This window comes from Eschrichtius robustus, chromosome 6, assembly GCF_028021215.1.
Source record: "Eschrichtius robustus isolate mEscRob2 chromosome 6, mEscRob2.pri, whole genome shotgun sequence".
In the NCBI taxonomy this organism is placed as follows: Eukaryota; Metazoa; Chordata; class Mammalia; order Artiodactyla; family Eschrichtiidae; genus Eschrichtius; species Eschrichtius robustus.
The window spans coordinates 136,886,131-136,906,671 of NC_090829.1; the positions used below are offsets into that span (position 1 = coordinate 136,886,131).

A 20,541-nucleotide genomic window follows, 5' to 3' on the forward strand; every position below is an offset into this window, starting at 1 on the left:
TTTATGCTGATCATTTGTGTCACCGTCCGAATAAGTCACAGAAAATCAGAGCACGGGGCAGAGAATGTCACAGATGTGTACTAGGCACAGTGAAAGAGGGTCACTCTTTGAGGCGAGCACAGCATCCCTGTTTCCTGTTCTAACCAAAGGGGGTCCCACTGCCCAGCAGCAGGGAGAGTCCCCTCCCTTGGCTTTCTGCTGGGAGAATGGAAGAGAGGGGGTGTCTCTCCAGTTTAAAGTTCCAGCTACACACTTATCATTATAATAGCTTCTTCTGCAGCACAGGGAGTGACTTCTCCCTCCGAAAACGCACGCTCTGTCCTTGATGCCTGAAATAAAGGCGAAGGCAACCAACCACCAGACTCCATCGCAGAACTCATGTGAGGGGACCTCCCCCTGGTGGCAGGCGCTGGTGTCTGCACAGCCCCGGACTAGCTCTCGCACAGCCTCCTCTGCCCTCCCACCAGGAAGGACCATAGGTACCCTGCTCTTCAGCAGCCCCCTAACGGTGGCACAGGAGACAGTGCTGCCTGTTTCAGCTGACGGGACTCTAGCTGTCCTCCTCATTGTCTCATGCTCCGGATTCTTTGCATGGGGTGGGACTTGGGGCAGGTGAGGACATCATTTCACAGGAAATTAGATGAGCAGCGTAACCAGCGGGCCGGGAGAAAATTCTAGTTCTGCCAATATCTAGTGAGCTCCCCTGAGGAACTGTGACCACTGCTCTGAGATTCCTCCTTGGAGAAGTTGAAGGCTTGAGCCTGAGGTCCTCTCTGCCACGGTTCTGTAGCTGTGCCCGGAGTCTGACGCCCAGCTGCCATGGGATTCTGTGTGCTGATTAGTTTTGCAAAGGGAGCAGAAGCCTTCCACATCTATAAAATGGGCAAATATAGTATTTATCTTGGAAGGTTGAAAGAAGGATGAAATGAAACGATGTACATAAAATATTTGGCGAACAGTATGTGCTAAGTAAACAGGGTGCTTCTCATGAATTGTTTTCTTTTTTAATTAATTAATTAATTAATTAATTTTTGGCTGCCTTGGGTCTTCGTTGCTGCGCGTGGGCTTTCTCTAGTTGTGGCGAGCGGGGGCTACTCTTCGATGCGGTGCGCGTGCTTCTCATTGCGGTGGCTTCTCTTGTTGCAGAGCACGGGCTCTAGGCACATGGGCTTCAGTAGTTGTGGCACGCGGACTCAGTAGTTGTGCCTCCCGGGCTCTAGAGCGCAGGCTCAGTAGTTGTGGCGCACGGGCTTAGTTGCTCCACGGCATGTGGGGATCTTCCCTGACCAGGGCTCGAACCCATGTCCCCTGCATTGGCAGGCGGATTCTTAACCACTGCGCCACCAGGGAAGTCCCTGAATTGTTTAATTACTAACTACATATATAATTGATCACCCAAACTTAAGAGTGAAGGAGGGGACTACTAGTAACCTTCCCGGGACAACAGGCATGAACCAGATGGACAAACTGGGACATACTGTCACCGTATCAATAAGAAATAGCTGTCGGGCGATTGGGAAAAGTTCCCAATAATGGAAAAACTAAAAAAAAAAAAAAAAAGTTTCACTCAATTGTTCCGGCTTTGTGAGGTCATATATTTGGCAAACCCTCAAATGGCAACTGGACAGAATCGGCGCTGGCGTCAGTTAGATCGTCTCTGACACAGGTTCCTCTCGGATCGGTGAAATTTCCAAGACCAATTGCAGACACAAGTGTAAGTGACTGGAATTTACCTCCTCTCTCCCACAAACCAGCAGACAGGCCTCCCACGGACCAGTGCAGGATAAGGCACGAGAGTGGGGATGGAGGAAACCAGAATGTCACCCCCCAAATATGCCTCTCTGACATAAAAGGTATTTGGAGCTGAATGCAATTATGAAGCACATATGCAAGAAAGCTCTATCTTGTCCCTCTTTTCTGCTTATAGGTGGGATATAAATGCCCCTTTTAATGGAGATGACTCCAGACTCCTACAGAGGAATCTGCAAACGCACCCATCAGTTCCCTCCCACGTATTTACTTCCCCGCAGTGTGCTGCCACGTGGAAGCCTGAAACTGCTTTCCTCCCTCCTGCCATTTCTCTATCAATTTATTCTTTGCTGAAGAGGCTACGTAAGCCAAGTTCTAAGCCTCCACGTCACGATGAGGGTTCTCCCACCTGACATGTGCTGCACGCATTCATGACTTCTGTTTTTCTCCTGTGATCCATCTTTTTGTTAAAGAGCCACAGCTGAAAACCTAGAATGGACAGAGGTAAAGTTCTGTCTCCCCTGCAGGTAGAAGGCTGGGAAGCTGGATGGAAGAGAACTAGAGTCACACTAGGAAAAATTCTCTTCTTGAGTCAATTCCTACTGGGAAAGGTCTGTAGGGGAGCAAGCGCTCCCCTGATAGAAGAGCTGGAAGTGACCTCACTGAGATGACCCAGCTCAACCCGGTCACTTCATAGATGAAGCAACTGAGGTCTGGGTGAATATCTTACCCAAGGATGTGTGGTTTGTTATGGATCTGTTAAGCTCTTTGGCTATATTTACATAACACACACAATTTAAAAAGTGTGTGTCCTCCCTGCTGGCCTGTGAGCCTCACAAAGGGATAGACTGCATCTGTCATTCACCAAGGGCTGCGGCCCCCTCACCCTGACCTCATCCCCCCTCACCCTGACCTCATCGTGACTGTGGGGGAGGGGTTACTGTCCTCCTTCTGCGACGGGGGAGACCAAGCCTGGGGAGGTTGACTGACTCACCTGGGGTCCCACAGCTGGCCTTGCAACCAGCACAGTGCTCAGAACAGAGGAGGCCCTCAGAAATACTTGTTGAATGAATGAATGAATGAATGAATGAGTGAAGTGATGGAGCTAGGATTCAAATCCAGGTCTGCCTGACTCCAGTACCCAGGCACTGCCTTCCGCTTGAATACGAGAATATCATCAGGGCTGCCACTGATGTACAAAAAACACTCAAATAGATCTGTTAAATATAAATAAGTGGCTTAGAGAATAATAGAGTTATAACTCATATGAACCTCAGTTTCCTGTGGATAAAAGCACTTTCTTCATAGAGATATCCTAGGGTTTAAATAAGATGTGAAAGATATGAAAAATTCATGTGCATTACTGCATACAAGATGATTCCAGCACAGGTTTTGTAGTTGGTTAAAACCAGGTTTGAATCATAGGGCCAGCACTTACTGGCTATGTGATCTGGGACAGGTTACTTGGCCTCCTCTGGCCTCAGTTTCCAGGTCCACAGAATGGGAATAACAGTACCTATTTCATAGAGTTCTTATAAAAAGATGAAATGATATATATTACACATAAAGCACTTCACATTAATGAATAGAAACTATTTTATTATCTGTAAAGTAAAGCAGAAAAATTAACAAAAATTATAAAGGTAATAAAGTAAAACAAGCTATTGTTATGTCGCATGAAAAAAATCCAAAATTAGCTTTCTGAATCAAATAACATTTTTGTCTTTTAATTCTGAATTCAGGCCAACCTCAAACACCTCTTCCTGTGGTGTTAATTATGATTACACGTGGGAACTTCACATTGCACCTGCTGAAATTAGTAATGAAAGGAAAAGTACTGAACCTTCTCAACATAAAAAAGCTTTAGTGTCCTGAGCTCTTGGTTCAGAAGTGTAGTGGCTGACAGCCTTTGCTATGAACCTAGCTATAAACCTATCAATGAGGTATTTTATGTTAAGTAGTAGAGTCTAAAACTGTATTCTTTATAGAGCTGAAGCTTAAAAAATCAGATGAGAAAACACCTTCATAAACATTTCTGAACATTAACTGCTCCAAGAAGTCAAAAAAGTTTACAAGGAAGAAAATGTACTAATAAATAGCAACTGTGGTCAGCAGCCTGTAAGATGGGCTCAGCGATCTCCACTTACCAGGACTCACGCCCTGGTGTAAGCCCCCCACCCCGCTGAGTGGGAGCTGCACTTACTGACTCACTTCTAATGAAGAGAATCCAGTAAAAGTGGTGGGATATCACTCTGAGATTATTAGGTCATAAGAAGACTGTGAATTGCATTCCATCTTGCATGCCCTTTCTCCCTTGCTCTGAGGGAAGCCAGTGGCCAGGTTGTAAGCTGCCTTACAAAGAGGCCTGTGTGGCTATGAATTGAGGGGGGCGTCTAGCCAAAAGCCACTGAGGAACTGGGGCTCTCAGTCCAACAACCCACCAGAAATGCAATCCTGCCAAAGACCACGTGAGTGAATCTAGGAGCAGACGTTCCTTCAGTTGAGCCATCAGATGAGACTGCAGCTGGTACTTTACTGCAGATGTTGAGGCAGAAGCACCAAGATAAGCCATCCCTGGATTCCTGACCCACAGAAACTGTGAGATAATAAATGTTTATTGTTTTGAACTACTAAGTCTTGAGTTAGTTTGTTACACAGCAGTAGATAATACACAACTTACATTATGTGTTTACTATGTCCTAGTCCCTGGGACAAGCATTTTATGTACATCATAAGGTGTTAGTACTACTGGCGCCTCCATTTTACAGGTAGGGAAGTGAAGGCACGGTAGGGTAAATAGCTTCCCCAGGGTCACACTGGTGTTAGCGGTAAAGGTATGCTTCAGATTCATACCCTTAACTATCATGCTGCATTGCCTCCTCACGGACACACTTCAAAGGGGAATGTGAGCATATTAAACCCAATGAAATCTTTAGAGGTTAAAAATATAAACAAAAACACTCTACACCAACTAAATCAAATAAAGGATTTCTACAGTGACTGAAATCTACATGACATGAAGCCAACCCTTTCTTCCACGTCAAAGTTTGAATTAAGGGCGTTAATATTTTCCTGATGTTCAATTTTAAAAATGCTTCTGTTCTGCCCAAGAAGGGTAGAAGAGCTATTTTTACTTCCTACGGCCATGGTATAGCCCATCACTGCTCAGAGAACAGAGCAGAGTCACTTACTGTCTCATTAACTGTCAGCGTCCCCATGTTTGGACAGTGAGTCATATCTACAAAGGAAAAAATTCTGTCACAACTGAATTGTATTTCAAACGACCGGCACTCCCCCTCGGCCCTTGAAATGGGTCCTAACAGTTGTGCACAGAAAATGCACACGGAGGAGGCCCTTCCCCGCTCCTACCCCCAACACACACACTGATGAGTGCACAACTGCCATCACTGTAACGGGAGTGATGCATTCACAGAACAGGGCAAATAGGCCCCTCAGTGGCATGTATGCAAAAGAGTAGACTGTGTCATCTGATGACATTTTTAGAAAGGAAAGAAGGAAAGAATAGAGCCTGAAATATAAACACTGGAATCAAACAGCCTCTGCTTTAGCTATTCTATCACAAAGCCTATTTTTTTTTTTCTTTTTCTTTTTTTGGCTCCCTTATGTAATTGTCTTGGGAGTTGCTGGCAATATCGTTGAAAGCTATTGCTACTGAAGAAGAAATGCTTTGAGCAACGGATGGTGCTGAAAAGGGGACCAAACCCTTGTTAGGGAGGGAAGTGGAGAGGAGAGATCAAAAGACCCTCACGGACGTTAAAAATATATATATACATATGTAGATAGATAGATTTATTTAAGAGTCAGAAATTCTAAAATTAGGGAAATAGTGGATAACTTCTAAAGTAAACTTCGCACATATATAATATGCAGGTTTTTGTTTTTTTTTAAACTTACAACATTCTGAACTTTCCCAAATAAATGAAACCATACCATATTGGGTTTAATATCTCTCCACACTTGAGGAGGTTTAAGGGGAAATTTTATGCTTAATTTAAGTCTCAGAAACCACATGCCTGTGACACTAGGATGAAAAGTGAAAACGGCCTAGGAAGGCGGGGATGTTACACTGTAATAGAACCCCCAACTGTTACTATCCTGCTGGAATGTCACATTCTACAACACACTGTGATGGGAACAAGCAGATACACGGCCAAGCATATACAACCACACGGGCGGAAACTATGCATCTCAGCTGTGCCACCTTGGAGCTTCAAACATTTCAATCATCAAATTACTACTGAGTGATATCTTGTCTACCGAAATACAAGCTTTGGGAGGACGAGTCCGGGATCTGACGTCTGATGGAGAGCAAGCGGCAGCACGAGAGGACGTGTAGAAAGGCCACGAGGCAACCCCACGTTCAGGTCAGTGTTCTTATCTCATGTGTCACCCGCCCAAAGGCTGGGCTCTCAGGCTGACGGCCAGCCATTCTGCTTTCCGGCTGCAAGGTCAAACGGCGCTTAGGAGAAGGGAGGCTCCCGACTAGGGGCCTGACTCCCATTTTGGTCTAGAGGAAATCAAGGCACAGATCTGGGCTGAAAGTGGAACCAATGATCAATTATTCAATAATCTTTTCACGATACAACAGTGACTCTGGTCAGGCTAGACCCCTTCTGGCTAGACGATGGTCCGCAACCTTGGCTCCCAATCAGAATCACCTTGGGGAGCTTTCCAGGTGGTTCCCAGCCCCCGAGACTGGAATTGGTCTGCAGAGGCCTGGGCATGGGAGCTTCTCAGGGGTCTTCACTGATACAAAGAATTTAAGGACACCCCTCAACCACCTTTCATGCCTTATTAGACTATTTCATGTTTTGAAAAGAAAGTCATGCCAGTATCATAAATCTTATGTGGGCATTTGTTTTAAGAAAGGTGAGTCGCTAGCAGAGCTAGTCACAGGCAGAGCTCTGCCAATCAAATATACATTCATGTCTCAGACAACAGAAAAATGGCATTCGTTTCCATTACTCTATGAAATTATACCTACTGCCTGGAAACTAACAATATTTTTTGAGAACTCTAAATTTCTGGTTAGCTTGGTGGCAACTGAATGAACCTTTATTCTAGGGAACCAACGAACCACTGCCAACAATCCAAAGCACATGTAATTACCGGTTCAAAGCACTGCTTTGCTTTCTCAGTAAAAAGAAAAAAAGGTTCACAAAAAGTACAGTAATGGAATATGCTAAGCAAATATCTGTACAACAAAAAATAATCTTATTTTAATAAAAGTTTTCATTCATTTGTAATGGTGTGAATCTCTCTAATAATATTGCTTGAAATGAATGACGATACAGTTGCAGTTATTTTTTGGATAAACATTTAATGAACATGTTAATTATAAATTATTTATAATAATTTGATGATCCAGCTAACAAAAACAAATTTTACATATCAGATCCAACTGTTATAGTTAGAAAACGGGCTTCCAATATAAACTCCCGAATGAACTGGCAGTTCAGGTCAATTTCTTTCTTTACTTTAAAATTAAGGTTAGAGACTGATATGAACACACGTAAAGAACACTGACGTAGCCTTTTTCCTTCACACCATCTGCCACCATCTGGATGTTTGTGTTTCCCCCAAGTTCATATATTGATGTCCTCACCCCCAAAGGTGATGGTATTAGCTGTTGGGAGGTGATTAGGGGCCATGAGGATGAAGCCCTCACGATGGGATTAGTGCACTTATAAATGAGACTCCACAGAGCTCTCTCATCCCTTCCATCATGGCAGGACACAGCGAGAAGTCTGCAACCCAGAAGAGGGCCCTCACCCAGCCATGCTGGCCACCAGAACTGTGAGAAATAAATTTCTATTGTTTATAAGCCACCCAATCTGTGGCATTTTGTTACAGTAGCCCTAACAGGTTAAGACACCATCACTCACCCAGATGATCCTCCAACAGACTGGTTAAAGAGAGGGTATGGCCACACCACCAGCACACGGACTTTTGTTGGCAATGCAGTCAATGGTCCGCCTACTCAAGGGTGAGATACCATTGACCTGAAGTAGAATCATGTTTTCATTACACCACCCAAAGGGGACACTCCAGCTTTAATAAGAATGGCCTTCAAAATAATAAGGCCGTCAGACTGAAATCTCAGAGGCCACATCTTCCCACCTGGAGGAGTGGTTTTAGCTAAATGAGAAATTTATCTTTCTACTGGAAGGCTTACCAACGGTCTCTGCAGGACCCTGCAGATGGGCAACCAAGGCACAGAGCTCCCCCTGCCCGCATTCTGAGGCTCCTGACCCCCGAATGGAGAGGACAGGCGCTGTCTCCCACGTCTCCACCCTAGTCCAGACACCTTCACAGCTCCCCTGACAACCAAAGTCAAGAGCCTCCTAAGGGGCCTCTTTGCTTCCTCTCCTGCCCACCCAACCTCCTTCCCCAAAAGACATTCTCCACCTAGCTTTGCAATTAGAACAGGATCCGAATCCCTCCCAGGGCCTCCAGGCTCCCGTGGAACCGTTCCCCGGCTGCGCCAACCTCGGCCACCACCACTGCCCTCACTGGGCCCTCTGCACACACTCGTTCATCCCTGCACTGGAACTTCTGTATTCGCTATTCCCTCTGCCTGGACGCCGGCCACACAAAATCTACATGAGGAGCTTCTTCCTGCCAGCCAAGTCCAAGCCGTGCAGAGTGGCCTTCTGGGGCCACTCAGTCTAAAGTGGCCGCATGCTGACCCTCTCCGCACGTCCTCTTTACCTGCACTGATCCCAGAGCCATTCTCTGCTCTCTCCACCCTTCTCTGGGCCCTGGAAGGCTGACCCCACCTACGGACTGCATTGGTTGGAACTCCCTGGCCTCCTGGCTGCCAGCTGGGCTCTGCCAACGAGATCAGAAAGCTGGGGCAAGCTGGGGTATTTCTTACCTGCAACTCATGGCTTCAGCATCTCAATTCCATCCCTCCACGTCTGTAGCTCCTGCCAGGAGGCTACTCTCCTAGGGTTCCAGCAATACGACTTCCTCCCAGCACTCCCTCTGACTCCCTCAGTCCTGCCCCAATTAACCAGTTCTTCATCAAAACCTCTTGAACCACCATAGGGTCCCTGTTAGGCCCTGACTGATACTACCCGGTCCCTCTCCTCTCCTTGGTCACTCCCGATCACATCATCCTGGGTATGTTCTGCATTGCACTGACCACCATCTGAAATCACCTTGTTCACTTACTTTTTTTGACTGTCTATCTCTTCCTCAACCGCTAGTACATAAGCAGGGAGCTCACTGTGTTCACCACTCTATCCACTGGGCCTAAAACAGTACCTGGAACATAGTAAGCATTCGATAAACAGCAGAAGAATAAATGAATGAGTGAATGAATGAATGAACGCTAGCCCATTGCCTCTGCTCAAAACAGCACCTTGTGAGTAAGCCTCTTCCTGATCATTTTATGTAAAACAGCAATCCTCCCCTCCCCCCCCATCTTCCAAAGCCAACTTTTTCCTATAGCACCAACCCCTCTTGACAAATTTGATATGTATTTGTTTACTGTCTGTTTCCCCCAACAAAAATGCCAGCCCTGAAAGCAGGAATGCTATTGTATTCACTGCTGTGCCCTCAGAGCCTAGAACAGTGCCTGGCTCACAACAGAATCTCAACACACATTTGTTAAAATGAAGAGCTACCAAAGGGGGCAACATTTCAGACAAAGCAATTTCAGGATGGTCCCCAACACTGGGAAGACCGTAAAACTATGAATTGCTAGGCAAACAAGCATCTTACATGATCTGATCTTGTTTCTTTAGCATGAAAGCCTAGGACCCTTAAGAAAGAGACCTGATATGCTGTTAGACCTTAGCCTCGAGAAGAGAAAAGGTTGGAGAGTAAAATGAGTGAGACCCTGTATTTGCGCCAAGAGTTCCTTTAGAAAGCACGCATGGAACCTTATCTAAGCACACAGCCACTGTAAATCCTGAGAGTAGATGAGCCTATACATTATAAATAAATGGGTCTTAAGCACACCATTCTCTGTTCCACAGTGGTGTTCCTCTTGGCAGCCGCCTTGACTACAGTTCATTGACAGTAAATGCAGACTCAGAGCCAAGCACTGAAAGCAGCACTTTCTTTGACAGCTGCTCTCCTAATGGGGCATCTCTCTCAAAGACAGGCTTTATTCTGCAACGCCTACGTTGTCCAAATTTTATTCTGCACACTAATTGCAGAGTCCAAACAAATGCCTCCTCCCCACCACCCTTGGTTACTCATACCTGCCCCCCTCACCCTCCAACGTGTCCAAACCCTGGGGATTTGGAAGAAAAAAAAAAAAAATCCAACTCTCCCTGTACTGAGTGTCTCCTGTCACCCCTTCAGGGAGCAAGATTCCAGACTAAATACCCTAAAGGCCTAGAAAATGGGCCCCTTCCCCCCAACACCATTCCACCAAAACTGGCCAAGCGCAGGATAATGAGCAACCGCGGATCCTCACCCAAACATTGGCTTTCCTTCCAGGCGTGCAGATTGAGAATGCCGAGACGCTGTCCTGTTTGTAACAGTGAGTCACGTCGCCGCTCAACGTCTGTTTCCTCCTCCCCATGAATGAGGCGACCCCTTCCTCAAAGGAGTAAGTGCCCGGCACGGTCCAAGCCCCAAGGTGACGATACAAGCTCCCCGGCCGCTCGGGGAGCTAATTCATCCTCCGATTGTCTCCTACTACGTCGCCCCCCTCCCCACCCGAGTTAACACCCGGGGTCAGGAGCGTCGCTAGGAGGAGGTTACCGGCCCAGGTGAAAGGCTAGCCCCTGGGCGCGCAGCGCGCGGCCCGGCAGGTGCTCTGGACCCGGGACCTCGGGGAGCGCGCCCCCACCCCAGCCGGGCCAGAGGGGACCGCGGCAGGGCGGCCGGGGACGTCGCCGTGTCCCCGCGGGTGGCCTCCCGCCCCGCCGGCGGCCCGGCTGGAGAGGCTGCCCCGGGCCGGCCCGGACCTCGGCGCTGCCTTCTCCCGGCAACAAGTGTCCGCCCTCCACCCGACGGCCGCCCCGCCCGGCCCTCACCCGGCACAGGCCGTCCACGAACACGCGCGGGTCCAGGTGGCAGGCGATGGTGGCGCTGGGCAGGTCCTGCAGGTCCACCTCCTCCATCTCGCAGTCGATGAAGCTCCAGTCGCCGCCGCCCTCGTCTGCCTCGGCAGCCCCCGAGAACGGCGCGAAGGGCCTCAGCGTCACCCCGGGCCGCGCTCGCGCTTCGGCCGCCGCCCCGAGCCGGGGCCCGGCCAAGCCGTCCTCCATCCCCGCGGCCGTGCGCCCCCGCCGGCTGTGCCGGGCTCGCGCGGGATCCTCGCGCTCTCCCGTCCGCCGACCGGGCGGTTAACCTCCTCGGGCTTGCGTCGCAGCGGGCTGCGGTCACCACGGCTCCCGGAGACGCGGCCTCGGAGTGCCGGCCCCGCCCGCCGCCGTTCTGCTCCGCGCCCGGCCCGCCCGGCAACGAGGGCGGAGCTCCGGCGGATTTAGCCGTGGGCCCTTTAAGGCCGGCCCACGTGGGTCATTTTCCCCCGCCGTCCGGGAGAGAAAGCGAATAGAGGATTGGGATTCTTCTCACGTGATCCTCATTCTGCCGCCCTCAGCCTGAAGCCTCAGAGCGGCCATGTTGGTTAGGGGCAAAGGTCTCTTTAGCCAGTTCCGCTTTTCTGACATCCGATGCCAGCTGAAGGCGCCAGGCAGTGTCTTGGGCGCAGGGTTAATAGCTGGAGAGGCAGCGCTTCTGTGGTTCCCATGGGTGACGTTTTTGAGGCACATAGGCCAACTTTGGGGGATTTAAACGAGATATGGTCCTGGCTATGGCCTTTGGCAAGTGGTTAGATTCTTACCGTATATTGTCAGATATAGCCGCAATATGGAATTGAACTAGACCGTGATTAACGATAGCTTACTTTTTTAATTTATTTTTTAAAATTAATTTTTATTGGAGTATAGTTGCTTTACAATGTTGTGTTCGTTTCTGCTGTATAGCAAAGTGAATCAGTTATATGTATACATATATCCATTCTTTTGTAGATTCTTTTCCCATGTAGGTCATTACGGAGTATTGAGTAAAGTTCCCTGTGCTGTACAGTAGGTTTTCATTAGTTATCTATTTTATATATAGTAGTGTATATATGTCAATCCCAATCTCCCAATTCATCCCACCCCCCTGCGACAATACCTTACTTTTAGATTTTAGCTTATTAGTCATTATATCATTGTTCAAAATTTATATAATCAGAAATACTTTTTTTGAGTTACTACTATGTACTGTGTACAATATGAGCTAACAAAAGAAGTAAAACCTTGGTCCTCTCCTTTGGGGAGTTTATAGGTAGAAAACGGAGGTCCTCAAATAAGTGTCTCTCTCTCTCCCTCTCCTCCTCCCACCTTTCCTGCAAAATAGAATTCCTTCACTGTGAAGGGCAATGTGGTTCAGTGAAAATCTGAGTCTAAATTTCAGCTTTGCTGTTAATTACTTGGACAAGTAAGCTGAATCTCAGTTTCCTCATCTGAAAAATTAGGTCATATATGGTAAGAATACAGTAAGGGCCCAATAAATGGCAGTACTGTTTATGTGTAGGTGTCTTTGGAAGATGTGAAATTAGACCTGTATTTTCTCCTAAAGTAGGCCTCTAGTTAGGAACTGTAGTGATTATAATAAAAAGTTTATCCAACTAACAGCTGAGATTTACTCAGAACCTGCCGTGTGCTGTGGTTGCTATTCTGACAATCTCAGTGCAGTTCATGCACTTCAGGAGTTTAAATCCAAGGCAAGTAGTGGTATGCATGCAGAGATAACTCGTGAAAGAGAATGTGCTACGAGGATCTTGAGAAATTGGAACCATCACATGTTGCTGGTGAAAATGTAAAACTGTGCAGTCACTTCAGAAAAACAGTTTGGCCATTCCCCAAAAAGTTAAACATAGAGAGCTGTCGCATGGCCCAGCAATTCCTCTCCTGGGTATCTACCCAAGAGAAATGAAAGCATATGTCCACACAAAAGTCTGTGTAGGAAGGTTCGTAGCCCCATTATTCACAGTAGCCAAAAAAGTAGAAATAACCCAAAAATTCATCAACTGATGAATGGGTAAACCAGATATAGATCCATACAATGGAATATTATTCAACCATAAAAAGGAATGAAGTACTGATACATGCTACAACATGAAGAGACAGGAAGTAGGTAGTGGTTACCAGGGACTGGGGGAATAAAGAAGGGGGAGTGAGAAATGGGATATTTCCTGCCATATCAGTAAACAAAGGATGGCACAGTCATCAGTGATTGCAGCTCTCCAACGTGAGCTGGTAAACCCTGAGGAAACTCAGCAAGGAAAGAACACCTGCCATCTGACAGCCATCAGACTGCAGCCACTCCCTATGGTGAGCCCTGAGGAAACTCCGGATGTGAAAACAGAGGATACTGGCCCCAGATAGGATGAGGTGCATGTCAAAGGAAAGATTTCAGTGAGCCCAGACTCTTGCATCTTCCCATACAGAGAAAAGCACTAAATTCCTTGACTTGGATTGTGATGATATGTGTACAACTCCATGAATATACTACCCGTCACTGAATTGCACTTTAAAGGCGGAATTTTATGGTATGTGAACTGTATCTCAATAAAGCCGGTATTTACGGAAAAGAGAATGTAATAAAGGCCATCAGGAGTTAGGTGAAGTGTGGCAGAGTGGGTGACATCACAGAATATAAAACTCTCTGAAAGCTCAGCCAGACATTCTGAAAAAGCTAACAAAGGGGGTGAGGCACCACTTTTGAAAAGTAACACCCAGCCAAGCCATGGCCGGGTTGGTCTGTGCTGTCATCATCTGAGGACAGCAAGCTCTTTCAACCCCGGCTTTCCCTAGACCACGGACGCACGCGGACTGGGCCTGGTGGACAACAAGTACAGAGGAAAGAAACTGAGCTAAGAGAGGAAAGGGCAAGTTCCACTTCAGGCAAGTGACGAAGGCAAAGTTACCTGTAATTGGCTTTGGAATGCTGTGAGTCATCACTAAGACACAAAATGTGCACACATTCCTTCAGTGACTTTGGAGTCCCACTCTTCTCTCTCTCCTCTCCCTCCGCAGGCAGCAAAGTAAAGAGGGTATCACTGTGTAGTTGTTTGTATGTCTCCAGTAATAACATCAATTTTATTTGGGTGGCTCTTAAATAGTTAATGGGGGTACACCTAAACTAGCTCACCTCGTTCTCACCAACAGTTAATATTACTCCAGGTTCTTAGAACTGAGGCTCCAAGAAATGGAGTGACCTCCCCATAAGCAAACACACAGCAAATGGCAAAGCAGGACACCAGCTTTCTTTCTCTCATCCCAGCACTGCCTCCGCCCTTTGGGAGTATAGGAAACAGAAAAGGGGAAGGAACCAAAGCAAAATGGTGGAGGAGAGGGAAAATGAAGCAGAGACAAAGAAGGGGAAAGGGAGAGGGAAGGGGATTGAGAGCAGAAAGTAAGAGGTGCAGGCAGTTCAGTGGTGATGCCAGGAAGAGCCGGCCAGGCAGAGCCCACCCTCACGCATGCAGGGCCAGTGCTGGGTGGGCTGTTTGAGACAGAGAGAGCTCTCAAAATATCCGAGCGAAATGATGGAAGCTCTTGTCTACTGAAAAAATAATGCACAACCTAAAAGTTGAGAATTGTGTTTTATTCGGTGGACATACTGAGGACTTAAGCCAAGGATTTGCTCTGAGGGACAGTTCCAAGGAGGTAAGGGAGGATCCAGGATATAAAGGAGTCTTTGCAAAAAAGACCAGGTAGTTGGAACATCAAAAGATTACTCTTAAATCAAGAAAACCAGACATGTCAAGTTAAAGAATTGATCACTTTTCTCTGTATGGGAAGATGCAAGAATCTGGGCTCAGTGCAATCATTCCTTTGATATGCACCTTAGCTATCTGGGGCCAGTATACTGTGCTTTCTCATTCTGAGTCTCCTCAGGGGGCACTCTTGGGGGTGGCTGCAGCCTGATGGCTTGATGGTGGGCATCCTGTTTCTATTATGCGTTCCCTCAGGGCTCACCTTTGGGGAGGCTGTAATGTGATGGCTTGATGGCTGCAACATTCTTTGTTTACTGATAAGACAGGCAACATTTTTCCACTGACACTCTCAATAAATAGGATTAGCATGATGCCTTCCACATCTGGGTGCCCAAGGTTCTTGCCCTACCGCAGAAGACATCTTTAGTAATAAAATGTCAGATTCTCCTTTCCATCTAGAAAATAAAATTGTATAGTAACTTCTCTCTTTAAGAAAGGCAGACGCTGTGTCTTATGCCTTCACCCACTGACTCTAACAATTAACATCAGCAATCAGTGGTCTCTCCCAAGGAGGAAAAAACAGAAAATACGAGCTGTCAACAGCACAGGCAGAAACGAAGCAAAACATGCTACTTAAGTATGAGTGTAGACATTTCTTTTTTTTCTTTTAGGTTTTTTCTTTTTGGCCACACCTCTTGGCGTGTGGGGATCTTAGTTCCCCAACCAGGGATCAAACCTGCACCCCCTGCAATGGGAGCTCGGAGTCTTAACCACTGGTCCTCCAGGAAATTCCCAAGTGCAGACATTTTTAAGGATGAAATCAATTAAACTTGAGAGGGTAATCTTTTAAGAGCTATTTCACCATAACACTGATACAAAATTCCTGAAGCATCCTTTGGGAATTCTTAGCTGTCCCTCTTCTTCTAACGGTGGCAGTGGAATCTAAGATTTGTCCTTGCTTCCTGCTTTGGCCTCTAACCAGCAAGCCTTTCCTATTCATTGGCTTGAAGGAGCAGATTAGATCCACGTCTTTAGATACCCAGAAAAGAAGGGAACCCAACATGGGTAAAGAGCTGCTCTCAGTGATTCTTTTTTTTTTTTTTTTGAAATGGGGGAAGGGATGCACATTTCAATTAGTGTATCCTACTACCACCTCCCATTCACGTTCCTCCCCTCACACTTCCTTCGCGTCAGCCATCACAATTACAGAATGCAGAAGGCGAAGAGGTGCTGAGAAAGCCACATTTGGTTATTTCTGTTCTCAGCAACTGTCTCTTGCATCTAACGCAGCCCGGTTATGCAAACATGCCTGTGCGAAGATAAACCAGTCTATTCATTCGCCAGGTGGGAAAGTTTCGCTGTAGGACACTTTCAATCTCTTCCTATTTTGTTCTGGAAATGGAAGGGGGCTGTGTGCAGGAGGCACCCGCTGAATGCTTATTAAATGAACCAAAGGCATTTCTGCACATTCCGGGAAATTATAGACATTTAAAAACTTAAGATAGAAGGCAAATAGCTGCCTTTGAGTGTTTGCTTTTACAAAGAATAAACTTTTCCAAAGACTGCTCCAACCAGTAAACCCTTTAAATAACCCAACTGAAAATTTCCATTTTATTACCTCCTGTCAAATGAATGAAAATACGTCCTATGTTCTTGCTGTTTTCGTTTGTTTTAGAGAAAGGAATGTTTTTCCCTACTCAAGGTTCATTCTTAAAATCCCCTCTTAAAAATCCCTGTAATTTTTAAAATTATTGGTTATATACCTTGGGTTGTACAATATATCCTTGTAGCTTATTTTATAGAGAAGAGTTTGTACCTCTCAATCCCCTAAAAATCCCTGTTATTTTTAATGGTCTTCTGGTGCTTTTTAAATCAGAAAGCCAGAGTTATAAATTAGGTTTGGGGGGAAATATTGGAATTTGGTTACTTTGCCTTTCCAAGTTTAGAAAGAAAATTCACTGACTTTTACATTACTCTAAGTTCTCTTTCAAAATTGCTGACACTTGTGTGGCTTTTACTTGACTTAGGATTCTTCTGGTTGCAAGTAACCAAAACCCCTGGAGCTGGTTTAAATTAAAGATGTCAGGCATCTCATGGTAGCCAAAGGCAGGAATGCAGCCAGGCCTTGGGAAGATTCTAGAAACCAGACCTCAATGGCTGTCCAGAAGCTAGGCTGTCATTTGGAGCATCTTGAGGCCATTGGAGATGGGGGATGGGTGCATACGCAAATGGGTGTCCATTTCTGAATGTTCGTAGCCTGTGCATTTTCAGTGAGCGCTTATGGTTCAAAATGTCTCCCTTTGTTTTGACATAAAATGATCACTCCTGTAATAGTATCACGCAATCTCCTGTATAGCTCCAGAAGCCAGGTAGATCTGGTCTAAATTCCAGTTCTGTCCTTTATTTATTATCTCTGTGGCCTTGGGGAACACTTGACCTGTCGGAGTCTCCAGATGCTCTCGTATAGATAGGTGATGGAAATATAGCTTCCTTTCAGAAGTGTTGCCGGGCTTAGATACCTTGTCCAGCCGCTTCCTGGCACAGAGGAGGGGCTCAGAATGGAAGGATTGGAATTATACTCGTGGTCTTCCACTTGGACCCCCTTCTCCTCTATGTTAAAGTCTTTTAACATAGGAATAACAGGTAAATCGATCTTCCCCTCTGGCCAGCTTCTAGGGAATGAAACCAGGGCAGGGGCTGGATCTAGGGACCAGTTAGTTATTGAGATTGTTATGAGTTCTTCTTTAGACTGTGAGATGGATGGTACATTAATGATTTGTCCTACTTCACACCCAGTCTATTGACAGTCTGTCCTTGGAAGCCACCTGTGTGTGCTGGGCGAGCCTGTCCTGAGATCTAGCTGATGTCATCATTATTCGTTTTAGGGGTCAGGGTAGGACATCATTGGTGCCTCTCCCAGTGCCCTTCCTCAGGGATGGTTTTAACCACTGCGATGGGTTCCTTCTTTGATTTTACCCTATAGTGTAGGAGCCACATGCTATTTGCCTGTGACACCTAACAGCGCCTGGTGTTTTGCATAATGCGACTTGGTGCTGGAGAACTCACCAGGAGCAGGGCTAAAGTGACAACACCAAGCCAGCCGCATTCAAGCCCAAACCCACCCTGACTCTGACTCTGGGAACTCCCATTCTCATTGGAATACTAGGGATATGGTGGTACACAAAACAGACAAAACCCCCTGCCCTCATGAAATGTACTTGGGTGATTGCTGGGGGTGGACGGGTGGGGGGCAATAAAGATAAATAAAGACAACGTGTAGTTGTTGGTTATAAATAAATATGACACGTAGATGTACATTGATAAGTACTGAGGAGCACAAAATAAAGCAGGGAAGAGTGATTGGAAATTGTGTGTGGGGTGGGAGAGGGATGTCAGCTAGGTCAGCCAGGGAAGACCATGAGTAAAGACCTGAGGAAGGGAGAGGGTACCATGCCCACTTCCAGGAAAGAGCATTCCAGGCAGAGGAGCAAGTGCGAAGGCCCTGAGGCCGCAGCTGCTTAGCCTGTTGAAGGGATCATTTGAAGGCCAGCATGGCTGAGGTGAGTGATCAGGGCATGAGTGATGTTGAGGTCAGAGAGCTGGTAGGATCTGATCTTAAAGGGCTTTGTAGGGTGCAGTGAACACTTTAGCTTTCACCCCCATTGAGACGGGGAGCCAAAGGAAGGTTTGAACAGAAAACAACTAACATGCTCTGACTTTTTATGACTATCAGGAGGGCTCACTCAGGAGCTATGTGCCCAGTTCTCTGCGTGGGAACAAGGGTGGAAGCTGGGGACCAGTCAGGAGGCTACTGCAATAATCCAGGTGAGAAGTGATGGGGATTCGGATCAGGATGGAAGACCTGAAGTGGTGAGAAAGTGGTAAGAGTCTCTCTATATTTTGAAGGTCAGCCAACAGGATTTCCTTAGTGTATTCTTTTCCTATTGATGCTGCAACAAAACACCACAAATTTAGTGGTTAAAACAACACCCCCAGATGATTTTATTGTTCCGGAGGTCAGACATCTAAAATGGGTCAGCAGAGCTGTGGTCCTGTGTACCACTCCAACCTCTGAACCCACCATCACATCTCCTGCTCTGACCTTGACCCTTTTGTCTCTCTCTTATAAGGACCCTTGTGATTACATTGTGCTGTCCACCTGGATGGTCTAGATCCTCTCCCAATTCTCCAGATTCTTACCTTAATCACATCAACAAAGTCCTGTTGCCTGAAAGGTAGCATAGTCACAGGTTCCGGGTTTTTGCATGTGGGAATCTTCTGGGGGGACCGTTATTATATATGTCACACTAAGAGAAAGATGGGGGTCAAGGTTAACTACAAGGCTTGTGATCTGTGCAGCTGCCAGGAAGAAGCTGCCTCTAACCTTGGAGAGGAGCACGTGGGGAGGGAGCATTTATCAGGAGCTCACAGAGGGGCAACTTAGCCTTGAGAGACCACTTAGACCTGAAAGGGGAGTTGTCAAGGAGGCCATTGGATAGTGAATCTGGAGTTCAGGGGAGAAGGCTGGGATCACGCATTGGGGGATGCAGCTCTAGGTGGGATTTAAAGGCATGAGCCTGTCGAGAGGGATTCCCTTGGAGTGAGGTGAGGGGTGTAAGCTGAGTCAGCAGGTGCCTGGGGAGGTGGGTCAGAGAGGCTGGGAACCACTCGCAGGTGGGGTGTCCTAGAAACCAAGCCAGAGAGGGCTTCACGGAGGAGAGAAAGGTTCTCTGTGTCCAATGCTGCTGAAAGGCTGGCTTTGAGGACCACTGGAAAGTGAGTTTTGGATTTCACAGTTTGGAAGTCATTACTGACCTCGGCAAGAGAAATTTTGGAGAAATAGTGGGAGGTGAATGCGCCACTGGGATAAGAAGAATTGGAGACGATGACTTGAAGTGACTGAAGAAGTTGTGCTGTAGAGGGGCACAGAGAAATGGGACAGTAGCTGGAAGAAGTGGGAGGAAGGGAAGAGTTTTGTAGGTTTTTTTTTTTTTTTTTGGTGTTTACAGACAGGAGAAGAAACCCCAGGTTTGTAGGTTTGTACGCTGAGGAGGATTACCCAGTTAGAGCGGGAAAGCCTGATGACTGGGTGGGGTGGGGGGGGTATTTCTGGAGCCATCTCTTTGCAGATAGGAGGGGAGGGCACCTGGTACATGAGTGGAGAGGCGGGCCCCAGATAGAAGACTGGCATCCATTCACTGTCATGGAAAGAAGGTAGCAAGTTCAGCACAGGTGCTGGTGGCTGGATGATGGGATAGCGGGGCAGGGATAGTGACAGTTGCCTGTGGCTGCTTTGATCTCCTCAGTGACATAGGAAGCAACGCTGTCAGCTGAGGGTGAGGATGAGGAGCAGGGCATTGAGAGTTTAAGGCATGTTAAGAAAATGGGAAGAAGTCCTCCAAGAATGCGGGAGAGTGAATGGTGAATGGACTAGGAAAATGTAGGATTACATATACACACAAATGTAGTATAACATATGTAAATTACAATATGTAAATGCATGTATATAATTATAATATAATATATACATATATTAATAGGTATAAACAAATACTATATTTATATATATGTATAATATAACACATACTACAAAGTAATTATAATCAATAGTATCTAATATATATGAATTTAATATGGTATATGAATATATGTTCATCCATCATATGTGCATATAGAAATACATGCAGATAATGTATGTAATAGCACATTACTAAGCTGTGTATATTATATACAATTAAAACATTTATTTGTGAAGTTATCTGTCTCCCCAGCTGTATTCAGAATACATGTGATGCATATTATAAAACACACACAGAAATAGAAAATTTTAAAGTGTAAGGAAAGAGAAATAAACACAAATTTAAATGTTTATTGTGTGTTTAAAAATTTTTTTATTTTTTAATTTTTTTATTGGGGTATAGTTGTCTTACAATGTTGTGTTAGTTTCTACTGTACAGTGAAGTGAATCAGCCATGTGTATACATATATCCCCTCTTTTTTGGATTTCCTTTCCATTTAGGTCACCCCAGAGCACTATG

At 46.2% G+C, this 20,541-nt stretch overlaps 1 protein-coding gene across 1 annotated transcript in view; it reads right to left on the reverse strand.

The window, feature by feature from the left end:
* The window catches only part of RCAN1 (regulator of calcineurin 1), a 94,829-nt gene extending 83,670 nt beyond the window's left edge, over nucleotides 1-11,159 (reverse strand). Inside the window, exon 1 of the mRNA XM_068547019.1 lies at nucleotides 10,767-11,159. Within this exon, the coding sequence (XP_068403120.1) occupies nucleotides 10,767-11,000 (234 nt within the window). The 5' untranslated portion in view covers nucleotides 11,001-11,159. The remainder of the gene's footprint in view (nucleotides 1-10,766) is intronic.
* Between the last annotated feature and the right edge of the window lie 9,382 nt (nucleotides 11,160-20,541).